This window comes from Podarcis erhardii (assembly GCF_964252035.2).
Source record: "Podarcis erhardii genome assembly, chromosome: Z".
NCBI lineage: Eukaryota > Metazoa > Chordata > Lepidosauria > Squamata > Lacertidae > Podarcis > Podarcis erhardii.
Window position 1 is genome coordinate 37,132,633 of NC_138504.1, and position 19,528 is coordinate 37,152,160.

Genomic DNA, 19,528 nt, shown 5'->3' on the forward strand with positions numbered 1-19,528 from the left:
GCTGAAATTAAGCTCAACATTTGATATGCTAAGATAAACAGTATTTAACACTCCAGGTCAGATGTGGTGTTAGGGAGAAGTGCTAAAGGGAGTGGGGTGGGGGAGACTGTAGAAGTCTCTGCATGCTTCTAGTTTGCTACCCATGTGGTCTGTGAAGCACACTGATGTCTCAGGATCGGTTACTTTAGACACTCCAACAATGCCGACTTTTAGGAATGGAGGGCCTTAGCTTAGTAGTAGAGCGCATGCTCTATATGCAGAAGCCAGTCAAGTTTTGTTTACCCAGATATGTAGAATGCTGGCGGGTATTTTTATCTGCTTTTAGTTTATCACTGATTTTTTAAAAACTGTTTTAATAGTTGCTTTTAATAGTTTTTACCAGTCTTTTTATTGTTCTAATCTTTTTGTAAACCACTTTGAGTTTTTAAACAATCAAGCAACATATACATTTTATGAAATAAGTAAATGTGTGTCTGAGTGAAGAATGCATTGAGATACACTGAACCCAGAACTCACAAAGATAGGTTAGCCTCAATGCTATGGTAACTCCAGGATAAACTACTGTAATGTGTTCTACATGGGGCTGTCTTTGAAAATGGAATGGAAGCCATAGTTGATTCAGAATAAGACGGCTCGCCCCTTTCGTTCCCCCAGCAGCAGCGGTTTGGAGGTCTTGGGCCCCCCCAATATTTTTTATAAGTCGGTATGGCCCCCCCCCCAATATTTTGTATAAGTCGGCACCCCTGGACGGGTAGGTGAATAACTGTGGCCAGAAGTTGTGGTGATATTACACTGGTCTTAAATAAATAAGCAACACCCCTCCCTCTACAAACATCCTGCCTGATAATTTTCTAGTCCCTAGTAAACATTATTTTTCCCCATCAGGCAAATGCAGCACCTGAAAGCAGTAGGCCATGAGGGTTGCTTGTATCTTGTATTTCAGAGTGCATGTGCCAAGAGGTATAAGCACAGATGCTCTCTTTAGTTCGGTGACCAGTTACTCTGTGTGCATCCTGCATTATGAGGATCCACACACAGGAATGTTTGCTTAGGCCTCCAAGAATTATAAGCATCCATCTTGTAGCTTCTGACCCACTCTGCTTTGAGATATGACAATCAAAACAAGTCATACAAATGCACTGAGATGTTGCTTGAGGCTCAGGTGGCTTCAGTAGTGAGGAGTGCCTTCCATCAGCTTTGGCTGGTGGTATAGCTATACCTCTATCTGGACAGGGATAGCCTAACCTTTGTTGTCTATGGTCTGATAACATCTAAGTTAGATTACTGCAACTCATTATACACAGGGCTGCCTCTGAAAATGATTCAGAAATGTCAGCTGGTGCAGAATTTGGCCAGGTTGCTCAATGTGGCACAACGGTTTAAGCATATTGCATCAGTCCTGGTCCAACTGCACTGTCTGCCAATTAGCTTCTGAGCCCAATTCAAAGAGCTGGCTTTGACCTATAAAGTTTTAAATGGCTCAGTGTCACAATACCTCAAGGTCTGCACAATACCTCTCCGCATGTAAACCGACCAGGACTCTGCAATCATTCTCTGAGGTCTTTCTTCGTGTGCCTCCTCCAGGAGAAGTCTGGAGGGTGGCAACACGAGAGCAGGCCTATTTGGCAGTGGCTCCCCATTAGTAGAATGCTCTCTCCTGGGAGGTTCATCTGGTGCCTTCATTATACAACTTTAGGCGTCAGATGAAAAGAGCCCCTCTTCAACCAGGTCTTTGGTTGATTAATATTCTGCAGCCTTTTGCTTGTGGGAAGGGGGTATTTATTTTGTGTTTTTACTCTGCATTTTTATCTTGTGAACCGCCCTGAAATCTCCGGATGAAGGGTGATATATAAATTAAATTAATAAGAAGAAGAATACCAGGCTGTTGGGCCTCATCATCCACTCATGCACAAGAAGAACACTGGTATTTTCAGCTGTGAAATTTTGGGTATGCTAATGAGCCGTGGTAGAATACAAAGAGGTTAGCACCATCCCCATTCCGTTTTTTATACACTACCTACTGGTTCCAGTTTTGTAGTAGCTGAATTTCTGCGAACAGTGTAGGCTAGACACACAATCGATATGAGATAAGATAAATCGCTACAACTGGCTGCGAATTCTACTGTCACTAACAGGACAATGAAAAATGCTTGCTACTTGAATACACTACATCGTGATCCTTAAATCTTTCGACAGACGAGACATCAATATCAAATGCTAAATAATCTCTAGATAGTAAAAAATAATTCCCCACACCCCACCACCACCCGTGGAAGATGGATGCAGCCCTTCTATTTCTTTAATCATTCCATACTGAAGAGGGGAATTAGCTCTAAGAATCCAAGTTCAAGGTGATCAGATGCCAACATACTTTTTCTCTATGGTTAAAACTACTGCATATATATTTCAACCAATTAAAGGGAGTAAACAGTGCAGTCCAAATTCTGCTTTTCAGGTGTATCATCAGCATCACAGCTATTCTAGTAAACTGAGAGATGTTTGTGATACAGCAACAGTGAAGTAAACAAAAACTTGGTTCTTACTTTCCCTCTGGGGGTCAATGCATCTTCCTGAATGGGACACAAATGCCAAAGATAGGCAGTCTCGGCTTGTGAAATAGTTTTGACATTTTCCAAGAATTGCTAACTAGGCAGAGTAACACCCAACATGTCCCAATTGTCAGGACCCCTTTTATTAACTGCAAGACACAGAGGTGAGGAACCTGCAGCTCTCTAAACATTGTTGGACTGCAACTGCCATCATCCTTGACCACCGACCATGCTGGCAGGAATTATGGGAGTTGGAGAACAACATCTGGAGGTCAACATGTTTCCCATTTCTGTTTGACAGCACTGCTATCCAGTTAGCCAGCTGGGACCATAAGTGGTTTGTGGCCTAGCCTAAGCTAAGTTGAAGCAACACAATTTTTTGTTTGTTTCTATAAAGTAGGGAGATGACATGGGGGAGAAGGACATAATATACTTCCTACCAGTAGTGTGTGGTCAATGGACTAGGAAAATTAGAGTATTAAAGCTTGGTGCCTCCTTCCCAAAGTCCAGTTTAGGGACTGCCCAGCTTAGGGAGGAAGTTGTGATGCTCCAACGGGGTCCAAGAGCTCTCCCGTCACCTTTCCAAAGCTCACTCACTTGGCTTTGGGAAGGAGGCAGCAAGACTGCAGATTCAAAGTCTGGGAAGCTTCTGCCAGGCTTAGGGAGGGAAGCGTGATGTCCACGCCCGCAATGGCAGGACATCACAATGTCCCCCCCTCGCCCTCACAAGCTGGAACATCTGGTCCTAACTGTTCTGCTATGAAAAGTTTCACTGCACACCACTGCTTTCTATACTTTATCATGTCTTCTCCCAAGGTGGACAGAATTGGGTGGAGAGCCACAGTCAGCTCTTCACTGATCCACATAGATGAAGGTTCAGTGAGGGACTAAGCTCCCCAGATGCAAATGAATAGGAGAAGAGAGGAAGGGAAAGCTTGAGGTTACCTTATCATCTCTCTCCTAACTGGGGATAGGGAAGAAATGTGATTCAATCTGCATTTAAAGGTGAACCTGTCAAATTTGCACTTTTCAAAGCAATGAGTCCAGAGAGTGGCACTGCCTGCCATCTCTCCCCTTCTCCTTAGACTCAGGATTGCCCTTGTAGAACACAGCAGGGAGAAGGATCGGGGCAAAACTACCTCTTTCATTGACTACCTCTTTCATTGACTCTACCCCTGCCTGGCTATAGCTCAGTCTGAGGTTATTCTCCCTGCCTTCCACCCTGCCAGGCCCAATATATACCAGTCACCAGTGACCCTGCCCCAGCCCTGTTTAGGTAAGCTGTATCAATGCTGGTCTTGGGAGAAGCATTCTGCAAATCTCTATGGCATCCTCTGGACCAGTGTTTCCCAACCTTGTGCCTCCAGCTGTTTTTGGACTACAATTCCCACCATCCCTTGCCACTGGTCTTGCTAGTCAGGGATGTTGGGAGTTGTAGTTCAAAAACAGCTGGAGGCACAAGGTTGGGAAACACTGCTCTGGACAACTGGCAAGGAGTGTGTTCCCCAACACTTTTGACTGACTTGCAAGCTATGCCTTTTCCTGGAAACAAAGGACTTGGCCACTGTTAAGTGCTAACTGATTGATGTAAAATAATATGCATGGTCTACTTCTTAAAACAACTGGCAACATCAATTGGATCAAATTGTAGGAAAACAATTAAACAACTTTTAGCCAGAGCTGGCCACATAGTTCACTGTTCCTTTTTTTTTTAAAAAAAAAAAAAAAAAAAAAAAAAGGCTATCCACATGCTTCCCAGAAGGCTACCAGGAAGGCAGGAAGACAAGAACCCTCCTCTTTCTTTTGTCTCCAGCAAGAGGTGTTCTGAGGTATGCTGCCTCTGATCATGGGGGCATAGCTGTCATGGCCAACAGGCACTGTCCCACCAGCCTCAGTCAGTCGTCAGTCAGACTCCAACTGCCTGCCTGCTTACAGTGGTACCTTGGGTTAAGAACTTAATTCGTTCTGGAGGTCTGTTCTTAACCTGAAACTGTTCTTAACCTGAAGCACCACTTTAGCTAATGGGGCCTCCTGCTGCTGCTGTGCCGCCGGAGAATGATTTCTGTTCTTATCCTGAAGCAAAGTTCTTAACCCAAGGTAATATTTCTGGGTTAGCGGAGTCTGTAACCTGAAGCGTATGTAACCTGAAGCGTATGTAACCTGAGGTACCACTGTACTAACAATGAGTCCATGAAGTGGCACTGCCTGTTATTTGCTCTGGCTCCACCTACTATAGGTCTTCCTGCTTTCTACCCCACCAGTCCCAGGTAGACCAGCCACCACTGCCTTCCCTCCATGTACGTTGCTGTTAATGTTTTGCTCTTGCTCTATCTTTCTTTCTACAGCTGAATCTAACCTACTTGTGTGACAGCTGCTTTTGAAAATATGCAGAAAAGAGAGTGAGAGAACCTCCCCCCCAATTTTACAAAATGTAAATACGTATTTTTATATATTTTAAAAATAAAATGCATTGGCGCAGATTTTCAAATCAATTGCTATGTGAATGCAGAGAGAGAACATGATTCAGAGGCTCAGTTCAGTTTAAAGAAAGAAGCACATATGTCTTGGAGCAGGCAGCAACATTTGGGCTGAAGGGAGAGAGAGAAAAGCAGAAGCATTAAAAAAAGATGTTGAGTGGACTGACTGCAGTTTGGATTTATATCCAAACCATCTGTGAATTTGGTTTCTCTCTCTCTCTCTCTCTCTCTCTCTCTCTCTCTCTCTCCTTCAAATGTCTTCACAACTCAGTTTTCAAGCAATTATTCAGACTCTAAAATAACAATATATTCCTCTCATTTGGATCTACACCAGATTCTTCACTTGATCCCAAAGTCTTAAGAATTGTTTTTTTTTAAAAACCTCATGGTGCAGTTGATCATATTGCTTTTCAAAACGAATACGAAATAGAGCCAGCAGCCATTTATTTCTGCTGATAAAAAATGGACAAATATTTGGGGACAGAGTGTTACGTACATAAAAAAACAAAACAAGTATTTCTTGGAAATGTTTTTTTCTCTCTCTTCCCTTTGTATTTTTAACTCACACATTTTTTCATGTAATTTAGTACAGTATGAGTGTTAAGGTGCTAGGCTGACAGCAATGCAGAATGAAGTCTTTTATAATGATGTTGAGCAAGCCCAGCTGCAGAAGCTGTGGTCTTTCCTACATTAACTTAAAAATGACCTAAAAAAGGATGATGGGGTTCAGGTTCATAGTGCTGAAATATGGGCCTCTTAATCCAAACATCATCAAATTCACTCATTTGTAAATATTTGTGTCATTTATTTAACCTCTCTCTCCCCTACATCTGAGTAGCTTTCACATTTTTAAACACAATGTGTGAAAGAGCAAGAATAAATGCTCACAGAAAGCATACAGTGAGGGCCAAGTAAGATGTGACCATTAAATGTATCTTTGCATTTGACCTGCACTTTAAAAAAATGCAAATAGCAAATAGTGAAGGGGAAGCAGGGGTAATGATTATCAGGTTTGCACCCTTTCTTTTGAAATTGCTTATCTTTTTTTTTTTTTTTTTAATTAAGGATTTTCTTGTTTTACAGAAGGGTAGTGCCTCGTATTTTTTTTTTTCTTCTTCTTCTTCCATGTAACGTTTTTACAAATCCGTTTCATTTGTTGAGGCATTAGGGGGAGAAGAAAACAGAAATAAAAAAGAAAGGGGGGGTGGGGAGAGGGGGGGATGGATGGGGGTGGGGTCGGGTGGCGGTGTTTCTATTATGTTTAATGTATGTAGAGTTTGGTGTCAGCGTTGCTTGTGTTGTTCACTTGTGTTCCTTTGGTGGTGAGAGAGGTTGGGGTTGGCTTAGGGTGTGATTGTTTGCTTGTGATTGGCTGTGGTGATCTTTGTTTTCGTGTGTGAGTGAGGTGGGTGGGTGTTTTGGATCAGGTTAGCCATATTGATTTGTATGCTGTTGGTGGATTATTGTCATTGTCCTGTTGGGCTGTGTATGTGATAAAGGGGAGCCATACCGGGGTGAAGGCGTCTTCTTCTGTTTGTCCCCGTGTCAGTTTCAGTTTATTAGTTAATTTTTCTAGTAGGGCTGTTTCCCATACTATTTGGTACCATTGGTCCATGCTTACTCCTGACAGGTCTCTCCAGTGTCTGGTTATGATGCTTCTGGCTGCTGAGAGCAGGTGGGTTATGAGTTCTTTGTGGTGTAAATGGGCATTGTTGTCTTGGAAGATGTTTAGTAGGGCCAATTCTGGGGTGATGTCTATTACTTGCTTAGTTATTTTACATATTTCTCGTATGGCTGTTGTCCAGAATAGTTGAATTTTGGGACACTCCCACCACATGTGGAGGTATGTGCCTGAGGAGGTGCACCCTCTCCAGCATTTTGGTGAGGTTCCTGGGTGTATTAGCGCTAGTTTCCTTGGTGTTAGGTACCACCTGTAGGTGAGTTTCAGTGTGAGTTCTTTTCTTTTTGTTGATATGGATTTAAAGGGGGGTTTAGACCACATTCTGGTCCATTGAGTGGGGTTAATCTCATAGCCTATGTCATTCTCCCATTGTTTTTTGATTGTGTCTAGGGGATTTGCGGGATTTTGGAGTAGTATTTTGTATATTGCGGATACCGTCCCTTTACCGTTTCCCTTTGTTGTTAGGAGGAGGTTTTCGAAGGCTGTCAGGGGCCTAGTTGCTGCTGATTTTACTGTTGGGTTGTTTAAGAAGGCATGTAGTTGGTGTTGTGTTAACCAGGTCATTTGGGTGTCTTCTAGTTTGTCTTGTATTTCTTGTGTTGACAAGGGTTTGTTATTTTTATAAAAGTCTATTAGGCGATATAAGCCTTTGGTTCGCCAGGTTTTTATCTGGAGGTTTTGTGCTGCATGGTGGAATAATGGGTGGTACGCCAGGGGGATTAGTGGGGATGGGGTTGGGGAGAGTTTGCCTATTTGTGTTTTCCATGCTTTGAGCATGGTCTGTGTGTACCTGTTAAGTGTTGTGGGAATTTTCTTTAGTTTGTTTGGGAGGAGTGGGTATGTTGTGGTGCAGGTGTTTTCAATTGTGTCCCTCTCTAGGTGTACCCATTGTTTTGTCTCATCTTCTAGTATATATGGGATTATATGGCGTATTTGGTTGGCATTGTAATATGCTTCTATGTTGGGGATTCCCCATCCTCCTTCTGAGGTGGGGAGGTGCAGGTATTTGGGGCTTATTCTTGGTTTTTTATGTGAGAAGATGAAGGAGTGTAGTTTTCTCTGCCAACTGCGAAGTTGTGTTGAGGGGATCCAGATTGGGAGGGTTTGGAATAGGTAAGTTAGTTTTGGGAGTGTGATCATTTTGATCTTTTGAAATTGCTTATGAGGGATGCTCTTCCAATGCAAACAGTAGCTTCCCAAAAGTGATATCCACCTTCCTTGCCTGCTGTGATCCTGATACTTATCAACACCCACTCAAGAGGCTGCAGTTGATTTTTTTTTCCCCAGCACTGTACACATTAACTGCTATTTAACAGCACATATTCTCTATGGAGAATTGGCAGGGGCTATTTAACTCTTCCCCCTCCTGCTATTTTTCAAGCACTCCCCAAGTGGATTTTCCATTTACTCAGGGGTAGGCAACCTAAGGCCCGGGGGCCGGATCTGGACCAATTTGCCTTAGTTTTTCTTCCCAGCCCTTCCTCCAAGCACCGGGTGACTCACAATATAGATTCTACAACAGAATAAGATAAAAAAATATACAAGAGGATAAACAAAAATATTAAACACAAATCAGCAATAGTACATAACCAGCATCATCTTCTCGAGAGTTAGCATCAACTTAAGAACCCAAAGGATAAATAGATATGTTTTTAACTTAAGCCGGAGTTAATGTGGAAGTCAGCTGAATGTTACTCAAGAGGACGTTTCACAAATGAGGTGCTGCCACTAAGGATAGCTTGTCCTGTGCCATAAACCTGCCAGCAACACTGGCTGGTGGAACCCCAAGCAGGGTCCCTTCCAATTGACCATAAAACTCTCTCCAATTGACCATAGGACTCAGTATTGGGGAAGGGACTTCTTCAAGTACCTGGGTTCTACTAAGCCATTTAGAGCTTTATGCATTAAAATCAGCATATTAAAGTGGGTTTGCTAGCTCACTAGCAGCCAGTGCAATGCTTTCAGAAATGACTGTTGCTGGCAAACTGAAATGAAGTTCAGCATAATTGGAAGAAGCAATAGAGGCACTTCAGCCATACAATTCTTTAAGGAAATGGTGCTATATAAATAATAAAGTTTCTTATTCCTGGATGCAGCAGACAGTGCTACAGAACCAAAGAAACATAACTGCTTAATACATCCAAAGAATCAAAAGGGAATTTTCATTTCTTCCCCTTTGCTGAAAATAACAAATATCAATTTAAGGTTGCTGTTAGTTTTTTTAAAAAATGATTTCCCTATAGCAACTTCACAAACACTTAAATGTGTTAGCCTTCTTCTCCAAAACAGATAGTACAAAGTTTAAATGTTCTTTTGACAGCTTTGACAATCCCAGAAGGTATTGTTATCATTTGCCATTGTGACTAAACGCTAACGTTCTGGCGGGATCATAACATAAATTAATTGAATGAATAACACACATTTTTAAATGGGGGGGGGGAGCTATCCTAACTGCATCGTTCAATTTTATACTTAATATAAGAAAATACCTTTTATTTATTAAATTTACCTGAAGGCTGCTCCAGAATTTTCAGACTGCCAGAATATACGACAAATCAGTGCTAGTGCGTGAGGGGAAATTATGGGCCTTGCAGTGGAAATACAGGTTCAGCTTACTGCAGGATCTCCCTGTGCCTTGAATACAAAAAGGTTAAGTTAAGCAGTTACACATGTTAAGTGGTGTCCTGAAAATATGCATGAGCTTAGACTATTGTGACATAGGTCTTGGCAGATGCGAAGCAGATTTAGAGAGTCAGCAAATATTGAATGCCTCTGCAATAATGTTCAAGAGATATTCAACTTATAATGAGCCCAGTAGAGCTAACGTCCCAATTTGGAGCCCTGAAGAGGGTATGCAGCACCTGCCACTGTCTCACCATGTTTCATTAGCATTTTGGAGACCAATCTCTTGCCTAGAAAGATCCCTGTGCTTTTAATGGTGGCAGAAGCAGCAGAAATTCAACAGGAGCAGGTTTTTCCTAGCATGCTGAATCTGATGTATTATGCAGATTTCAAAGATGGAAAAACCAGGGGGATGGGGGGCAGAAAGTTGCCAACTAGATTAGTAATAAGTGCAGTGCCTCCCTTCTGATCAAAATCAACATTCAATCAGTACCAAAGCAATGCTTCTGTCATAACATAAGTGCCTTGTTCCAGTATCATTTCCAGCTATAACACTTCCAATCTCTGCCCCAACTTTTTGCTTTACAAAACAGAAGCTCTATTTTGAGTTGGGTTTTGTAGTATTTTAAACTCTGGGCCACAACTTCCTCCATTAAAAGTGTTCCCCCCTCCTTTTGGGATCATCTGAACTAATGTGAACATGGAACTAATGCCTTATATTCAGAATCAAAACAATAGTACAGTATACTTTATTGCTGAATGGGGGGAATGCACATTTTAAAATTGTGGCCCTCCAGTTTTTGCTAGACTGTAGGTCCAGTAGTCCCTGATCACTGGCCATGCTGGCTGGGAGCTGGGAATCTATCTGGAGGACCACATATTCCCCACCATTGTAATCTAGATCTAGACCAATACTCTGATCACTACAGTACACTACACTGGCTCTCTCCATGCATAATGGATCCTCTGCAATATAAAGAATATGTAATTAAGAACAAAAGCATCTGCATTCTGAACTTCCATTTTTATATTCTCCAGCTGTTAATACTGGGAGTTCTAAGCAGTAGGGTGCCTTCTACTTGAATTCTCCAAGATTGTGTAATAGCTGTACTGTACTTTAAATTTGTTACTGCCTAAATGTTAAGTGTTTAGCAATGTAAATATAAGAGGGGAAATATAAGCACATAAAAGCCCCAAATTTACACACACTTAATGAAAAACAAAAACTCACTGCTTCCTTTTCTTGCAAGTTGAAGTGTGAGCAAACTTTATTAAACACATGTTTACAGCTATAGAACATTTGAGGCGTTATAAGCCACCAGTTACCGGAGGATTCAACCACAGAAACAGTCCCCGGTCCCTTCTGGCTGGCACTGAGCCTGCTGTCCTCTGTGGCCAAGATCCCTGGGCCCATAACCATTCTCAGGAGGTCCTACACATGAGTAGGAATCCAGTAGTGACACATGCCCGACTGGCATGTTCTCTCCCTCCTGGTCAGTCCTTCGGGAGATTCAAAAGCTTTCTTCAGCCCGAACATCACAGCGACTGATGCCAAGAGGCATCAGCACACTTCAGGATCAGCAAAGTATAGGCTGTCAGTGTTCAGACTCAGTAGTGCAGCTTTTTGGCTAAACTATGTTTATTTACATATACAAACTCAGAGCATCTTAGCTCAGCTCCTTCCTCTTCAGCATCAGACAGCAAAGAGAAAGAACAAAAGGACAAACGTCCTACATCACGGAAACACAGTAATATAAACATCCTGTCTCCAACACTTCCCACAATGTGGAATGAAAGCATACACCGTCATGTGATATAAACAATCCCATGACTGCAACATGGGGAATGAATCCTAACATCCCTGTCCTAGATTACTATGTAAGAAAACACATAGAAGTACCATAAAGAAGTATGAAATTGTGCACCAATTAAAGCCACAAAGTAGAACATTGTTGTTGTCGTTGTTCCAAAGGCAGTTCCCCTGACAAAATACAATAAAATACTGTATGCTTAACTGCAGCTTTGTAGCTCTTATTGGTCGCATTCATATGTGCACAAGTCGCAGCAAGTCCACTCCCCCTCTTTTCTTCCCAAGGTAAAAAGGCAGGGTATAAATAAATACATAATAATAATAATTTCAGTTTTATTTAACCATGGCTTACTGTTTTGTCAGTTAAACAAGTCAGCTTCATTAACTCAAGGTTTGACTTTGGCTTGTTTTGAAAATGAGCATAGCAAGTGTTAAACCAGTGGTTCTCAAACTTTTTCCTCTGGGCCACACTTTCAGAATAATAATTTGCTTGTGCCACACAATTTCTTTTATTGATAACAAATATATTGGAAAACAAAAAGAAACAACTCCTAGCAGTAGAACACAACTACTTTATAGTATGGTCATGGGGCATCCAGAAAGAATAAAACAATGCAGCTACATAAAAACATGAATCATGTGCAAAATATAATTATAAACGAGCCTCTTATATATGTAACCTTAAGAATGTATACAAACACAATGAGAGGTGTGAGTTTGCTTTTGCTGGGTAATCTCGTTTATATTAGGTCTAATTTGAGACGAACTCTCATCTCCTCATCAATACAAAGAAGCAGGGGCGGAACTGGAATTTATTTTACTGGGGATCCAGTTTGACATAGGGTTACCAGACGTCCCCGGATTTGCAAATCTGTCCCCGGACAGCTTCCGTCCCCGGAATGTCCCCAGAAAACGTGGCAGTGGCAGCCTCAGCAGCCCGGAGCCAGCCTGGCAGCGCAGTTGGCTCTGGCTGGCTTCAGGAGCTGCTCACTGCCGTGATGCCCGGCATTTCTCCTCGCTGGAAGTCCCCATATGATGTGTATTGTGTGCAACACATCATATGGGGACTTCTGGAGAGGAAAAATAGTAGGTGCCATGGCAGCGGGCAACGAGCACCTCCTGAAGCCAGCCAGAGCCAACTGCGCATTTATGTTTCACAGGGTGCGAAAGAAGGGCTTTGCACCTTTAAACAATATGCATGTGTGCTTGGTCCCAGGGTCTTTTGCCTCACCATCCCCACTACTGACTTCCTGTTGCTACTCAGCTTAAAAAAAAGTATCCCCGGATTCATTGAAGAAAATCTGGTAACCATAGTTTGGCATCCCTATGCACATTTGCATACACACGTAGACTGGGAACCTCTATGGCACCCCTCTGGAGGCTTCACTCAAGGCAAAAAAGCTCGGCTAGCCCCCACCCCACCCCTAGCTATGGCACTGCAAAGAAGCCTTTCTCTTTTCTGATCTTTCATATTTGTCACTTTGAAATCTTTGTTCACAACAATATGTTATGGAGAACTGTAGAATAGACAATACTGTTCAAACTGTGATTCTGGATTTCAATTAGGATTGTCCTCAGTATTACCTGATGCTCTTGCTCTCATTTTGAAAATATATCTATCTATATTCTCCAAATCATTTTTTTTTTTAAATATACCATACTATTCTACACTTGCCATCCCCTCCTGTCCTGCCACACCATTGTGGTGTGCCACACCCTTTGAGAACCGCTATGTTAAACCATGATCCCTAGTTTGTACAAAATGGGTAACAATGGTTATGTGTAATAAAAGGTTAAAGTCCTCCTCCCAGCCACACAGGAGAGGGAAGTGTACAGCCAGAAGGCTCACTGCAGCTCTTGCATAAACCATGGTGCAAATGTCTGCCATTCTGCAAAGTGATTCATGTTGAACTCTCCAAAGAAAGCAACCAGCAGTGTCTCTACCAACTCACCAAGTTTATCAGTACAGAACCTGCAGGTCTGGTGCTGGTTAAACCAGTGCAAGCTCCACAATGGACCTTAGACAACACATAGACAAAGTTACAACACATAGACAAACCCTGAGTATCTATGAATTCTAAATGTGGGAAGCCTTACATCACAAGACAACAGATGGAGTAAAGACAGCCTGGTTCCCCAGGGCATTATGTAAAACAGACGATGAGTGTCAGCACTTTATTCCCACACAATGTTTTAAGTATTATGTGCAGAGCATAGAAGAAAAGGGAATAAAGCCATTCTCCAGGAAAATGGTCTAAAAATAAATACAGTGCAAAGAAGTTATGTGGACAAAATTAGCACATCCTAAGGATAGCTTTGTGTTTCTGCAGAATTTATAAGTGGAAAAACATGAGGAAAAATTGCTGGAGCACTCATATCTTCTCATTCTCTTGTTGAGAACATGAGGCTGTGTATGTTATGGCTGACTGAGAGAGCTGGAAAAGTTATTATAATGTATGGTGGTGGAAGTGAACAATCATTACCTGAACTCCTATCTGCTCAAAGGGATGTATTGAGGAAGTCATGAGTAGGATTGTGCTGTAAACCTACCAATGGGGCAGGGCCAGTGATTAGCGCAGAGCTCGTAAGAAATATGGTGTTAAAAGATTTCCAAGGTCTCAAAAATAAAATAAACGTTCATAAGTGCACAAGGTATTTTTTTAAAAAATAATCTTTATTACTTTTCAAACTCATGACTGACAAGAAAAAAGAACAAAAGAAGAAACAATACAATAAACAATACAAAACACAATCTTAACACTAAATTAAACAAAACAAAACAACAACAATTTAAAAAACATATAGCATACCATTTCATTAGTCTATCTTTCATTCCCTTATTTCATCGACTTCCTCTCACCTCCCTTTTTGTATTCTACTTCTGTTACTTGTTTCAGCAAATCCTTTCCATCTTTCTCTATTTTTATCATTATAAATGTCTTAACATATTTTTAACCTTATTTTCCATTAATACTAAAATACTTATTTATACTTAACTCCTTATAGCATTTCTGCTAAAGCCATTACGTTTCATTCCAACAATTTTCAAACACTCATTAATTTTACAATATTTCTATGTACAAACTTTGGACTTTCCCAATCTTCTACCACATCTCTTCTACCTGGTGTCAGATTCTGCCAATCATTTCTGTCCATTCCATATAGTTCATCAACCTGGAGATCTTCTGTCTGAGGCTCTTAAATCTTTTCCAAGTCCCTTCTGCAATTCTTCTTCATATTCTTTGATGCTGAAAATGCTGAAGAGCAAGTCTTGGGGAGGCCCCAACCCAGCCAGGCCCCCATTCCCTCTCGACAGGCCAGCCAACTCTCCACAGCTAGAACCATACAATATCTCAAATCATGTTTCAAGACTCCTCCAAATCCAAAGACCCCCACAACTCCAATCACCTCCTGACCCAGATTCAGAACCCAAAGGTCAATAAATCCCTGCATGAAAGAGACTATCCACCCTTCCTTCTCCAGTGCAGGCAGGGCTCCAATCTTCAAATTCTGACTTTTTCTATATTCATTCATAAGAGGCCTCCACTTATAGTCCTCGATTTGCCTCTGAAAGGCTGGGGCTTCCACTTGTATTAGTTTAGGTTCAACAACCACAAATTTCTCCTTCTTCTCCCCAGTTTGTCCTGTCAAAGTAGTTTCCTGTATCAAATCCTGAGCAATTTCTGTATTAATGGTCACTTTTTGTCCCAAATTTATCACTTTTTGTTCCAAGTTCTCAAGTTTGGAATTCATAACATCCGTCTTTTTGTGAAGCTGTTCCAGCGAGTAGCTTATCTTACATAAAACAGTCACTAAAGCTCCTTCTGTCAGCATTCTTAAAGTCCAAGGTCAATCTCTGTTTCTCACAGCTCTTATCTTGCAGCTGGAAAAAACCACTCTTGTAACAGTTTCAAAAGCTCCCTCTAGAGGGAAACAGTCTCCACTTGTATCGATCCTTTCATGCGCATTTTAAAATATAAAATTAGTTTCAATTTTCAATTACTTTTCCTCCTTTTTGAACGCAGAAGTGGACAATGGAAACAATATATTTCTCTTATTTAGCCATCTGTCAACATGCTATCCGTTCACAGTCAATGAACTCTCCCAAAACGTTAATTCTGCTGGCAGCCCTTTTCCAGGTTCAGAGCAGTGGTAATTTAATTTTTCACTCTCTCCTGCAGGCTCACTAAGTCCAAAATTTTCCCCCTCTTCTCCTGCTTCCAAGGGTTTTTTTAAACAATTTTAACCAATGGAGATTTAATCCTTTACAAAATACTTTCCAAGACTTTAACTTGCAACGTTTTTGCTTCAATCTATTTACAAAAGAGGAAGGCGGACTTCCTGTTTAGAACCTTCCCGCTTCGATGCCAAATTAATGAATTTAAATATCCAATTTTCCGTTCTACTCACGGGTAGTTGTTTAAAGTCAAATTGTCCACAGGAAAAAGTCAGCACTCTCCGGCAACAGCGATGCGGCTTCACTCCGTGAAAGAAGCAGTCGATTCAAAGCACCGCGCCGCTCACCCCACTTTGCTCCGGATCCCCAAATCAGGGTTTCCCCGCGAGTAGGGGAGGCGCAAAAGGTGCCAGCCGAATCCCAAGTTCACAAGCTTCTCCCGCCTGTGATTTCAACGGGTCTCCGCCTTCGCCGTGGCGGTCAGACCCTAATTTCCACGGAGCAAATTCCTCCCGATTGGAGGAACTCCGCCGTTGCCTGGAGGCGCCAACCCGGAAGTCTCCATAAGTGCACAAGGTAAACACACATACGTAAGTATATAAACCACATGTTGGAAAAAGTACAGGTGAACAATCCTGAAGCCATCTTGGCTCTCCTAAAGACTCTATGTTTCCTCTGCAGAAGGAAATATCTTGGAGAAATCTTTCCCAGTAGTTCTTTTCACTTACAAATGCTACAAATCCTATTGTTAATGGAGAAATCTGAGGGCTCCCTTGGACAAAAAACAAGGACACCAGCCAGGAATACCAGAGCAAAACAGCAGCCAGTAGGCTTGGTCTTACCTGAAGACTGTTGCTACAGGACTCCCACCTGCAACAAGGTGGAACAAGATGGAAGCCCTGAACAAATGAGAACCCAAACTTTTATTAGCTGCTAATCCCCTTGTTACACCCCCCAAACTACATCACTACATCATGGTTACATCATGAAAGGGGAGGTCTGGTGGCAGTAATCTGAGCATCCTGAACCCTGCCCCATGGTTCTCCTTGCCCTCCACCAAACACCCATCAAGTGTAACAAAAGAGATATTTACATTTCCCTGCTTCCCAGCCAAGTTAATCACACCCTTTTGTCTTCATCTGGTTTGTTATTTCTGGAATAGCTACCTGTCTGGCACTCAGGTATCAGGATGCCATGAATTACCATTATCACTCATGCAGAGGGGCTGCTGAGTAGCTGAGCTCACATGTCTATATGAATTTCTGAAGTTTTCCTGGTGAACCAGTATATAGATACACTTATTAGTGAATTGTTAATTTGGTATTGTGTAGCAAAGGCCCTTTGAATAGATAGGAAGAAACTGTGATGAAGTGTTTTGTGGGGACAAATAACAAAAGTCACAAAAGTGCTAGTGCTGATTTTGGTAGTGGGCTGCATGTGTATGATATCTGCTGGAGGGGCAACCCCCCCAACCTATACATAAATTCCTGCAACAGTTTCTTAATGGTGTATTTTGTATATGAATAGGGTGTGCCTGTGACTTGGATTGAAGCACTAAAGTATTTACCATCTCAAAAGACTGGCTCAAACTAAACTGGTAATGCAATCAGTAATGCAAGAGAGACAAGCCACACTATCAAATTTCTGTTGTAGATCGCCTTTTTCTTTGATGTATGTATAATGCATTTTGGATGGTCTTTGGCTAAGGGGCTGGGCTAAGACTTTCTAAAGTCTTCAAAAGTTCTTGCACACCTTTGCTCTGGGTCCTTGAAAGGTGATGTGTGCGTGTGAACTCTGTTGCAGCAGAAAAATAAAGATCTTCTTTGCTTTCACTGGATCCTGACTCCACTCAATTTTCCCTGACTGACACTGAATCCCTTGATGGAGAGCTGGGCTGTAAACACCAATCCCATTTTTTTCTATAACAGTGGTAGAATAAGTAGGGGCAGATGATTGCCTCTCACCCTATGCTACAGGGGGAAACTGCTGTCCTCCACGTGTTGGACTCCAACTCCCATCAACTCTTGCCAGTCAGTGGTCAAGGACAATGGGAGCAGGAGTCAAAGAGCTTCTGGAGGACCAGATTCCCCATTCCTGTACTCCTTTGGACAGCAGAGTATTTCAATGGCTGTGCAAGATAGTGTTCTCTTTCCATCATCCAAAGTGCATGCTGTTCATCTTTAATTTCATTTCTGGGATGGGGATAGAGGAATGAAGTGGTGACTGATAATGAATTGGGGGGGGGATCAATAAACTGAAGGGAAATTTATTTTGGAGGTTGGGTGCAAAACAAATTGGGGCAAATTTATAGTAGTACTGATTCGGGTGATCCAATCTTGGACTTAACTGAATGCTTTATTTGAGGTTAATTACATGGGAAATTAATTTTTAAACATGCAAATATCTGTCTAAATGTCTATAAAGAGATTATATGTAAATTTGTACCTCCTGTTGGGACCAGGACCTAGGCAACAATGGTTCAAATCTCCACTCAGACATGAAGCCCACTGGATTACTTTGGGCCAGCCACTATCTATCAGGGCTTACCTACTTCACAAGTTTGTTATGAGCACAAAATGGAGAAGATGAGAAGCATTTATGTTACCTTAAGCTCCTTAAGAGGAAAGAAGGGGGGGGGAATGTATATCCTCTTTTTGGGCAATGAGTTAAGTTACTATCTTGCCTCATTGGTGGTTTCAAGGAAGGAAAATGTTCTCTCTTTCTCTAATTTGCCATCTCTAGTGCCCAGATGTGGATGAATCATAAGATAAAACAATGGAAGCATTATTCATTGTCACTGGTGTGATAGGAATTTTGAGGTCTTAAAGGTAAAGGTACCCCTGCCCGTACGGGCCAGTCGTGACCGACTCTAGGGTTGCGCGCTCATCTCGCTCAAGAGGCCGGGAGCCGGTGCCGTCCAAAGATGCTTCCGGGTCACGTGGCCAGCGTGACGAAGCTGCAACTGGCGAGCCAGCACCAGTGCCGCACACGGAAACGCCGTTTACCTTTCCGCTATAAAGTGGTACCTATTTGTCTACTTGCACTTAGGGGGTGCTTCCGAACTGCTAGGTGGGCAGGAGCTGGGACTTAACGACGGGAGCTCACCCCGCCGGGGGGATTCGAACCGCTGACCTTACGATCAGCAAGTCCTAGGCACTGAGGTTTTACCCACAGCGCCACCCGTGTCCCATGCGCCTTAGATATATGTTAAATGTTCATAAGTGTACCAACCAAGCACGTACATAGATCAGCACAGGAAGACCGACCTGAAACCATTTTGATTCCCAAACTAAGCAAATGTTTTCTCTGTAAGGTCAAAAGAAAATGGAAAAGCCTCCCCATTGTCTTTTCCTTCACAAATACTGTCTTAAGGGCACATTTAAGATATGAATAGGGTGTGAGGCTGTGACCTGGCTCAGGAACTAAGTATTTAACATTACAAAAGACTGGCCAGGCTCCCCAGGCAATCCAATCAAGTGACCATTAAACAGGTAACCTGGCAGACAGGAGGTAAACAAACCACTCAGATTTCAATCACACGCCTCTCCATCTCCTGAAAAACTTATCTGTCCAGCGGACTACATCTCCCAGCCTGCTTTGTGGCTGAAGCGTCTTCTTGCCCTTTAGGATTCATTCTCCGCGCCTTTTTGGGGAGGGAGGGGGGTATGTCTCCCAGGCTGCTTTGCGACCGCAGCGTCCCTCAGTCTCTTTTGCCCAAGTTCCGTGCACTACATCTCCCAGCCTGCTTTGCGGCGGCGTCCGCCTCCCCGCGCTCCTCTCAGTATATCCTCGCGCTCCGGCTTTCCGAAAGGAGGTTGCTGGCCAAAGATGGCGGATGGGGTGTTAAGCGCCGGGGTCAACCTGGAGGCTTTTGCCCAGGCTATCTCGGCTATCCAGGCGCTGCGCTCCAGCGTCACGCGCGTCTTCGATTGCCTCAAGGACGGCAGGCGCAACAAGGAGGCTTTGGAGGGCCGTGAGAAGAGCTTCGTCTCCAGCTTCCAAGAGAGCCTCCACTCCGTCAGCCGAGACTTGGGGTGAGGAGGAAGGGAAAGAGGAAAAAGACCTGCCGAGGAGGAGGTTGCCCTGGGCGACACTCCCCCCTCCCTTCCTCCCGTTTCTGGGATGAGGAGATGGTTCCCACAAGGCTAGAAATGCTTGAGAAAAAGGCGACCCCCCCAATTAGATATGGAATTCGATAGTGCAGTGAAATGC

At 42.7% G+C, this 19,528-nt stretch overlaps 1 protein-coding gene across 3 annotated transcripts in view; it reads left to right on the forward strand.

Annotated features, from left to right (window-relative positions):
• Positions 1 to 19,058: 19,058 nt before the first annotated feature.
• MED27 (mediator complex subunit 27) overlaps positions 19,059 to 19,528 on the forward strand; it is a 165,398-nt gene continuing 164,928 nt past the window's right edge. For 2 of the 3 annotated variants that reach the window (XM_081847188.1, XM_081847189.1), the window contains exon 1: positions 19,067 to 19,350. In XM_081847188.1, coding sequence (XP_081703314.1) covers positions 19,145 to 19,350 — 206 coding nt within the window. In that variant the 5' untranslated portion in view covers positions 19,067 to 19,144. Of the gene's footprint in view, positions 19,351 to 19,528 lie in introns of all 3 variants that reach the window. The other variant, XM_081847187.1, reaches the window with a different exon arrangement.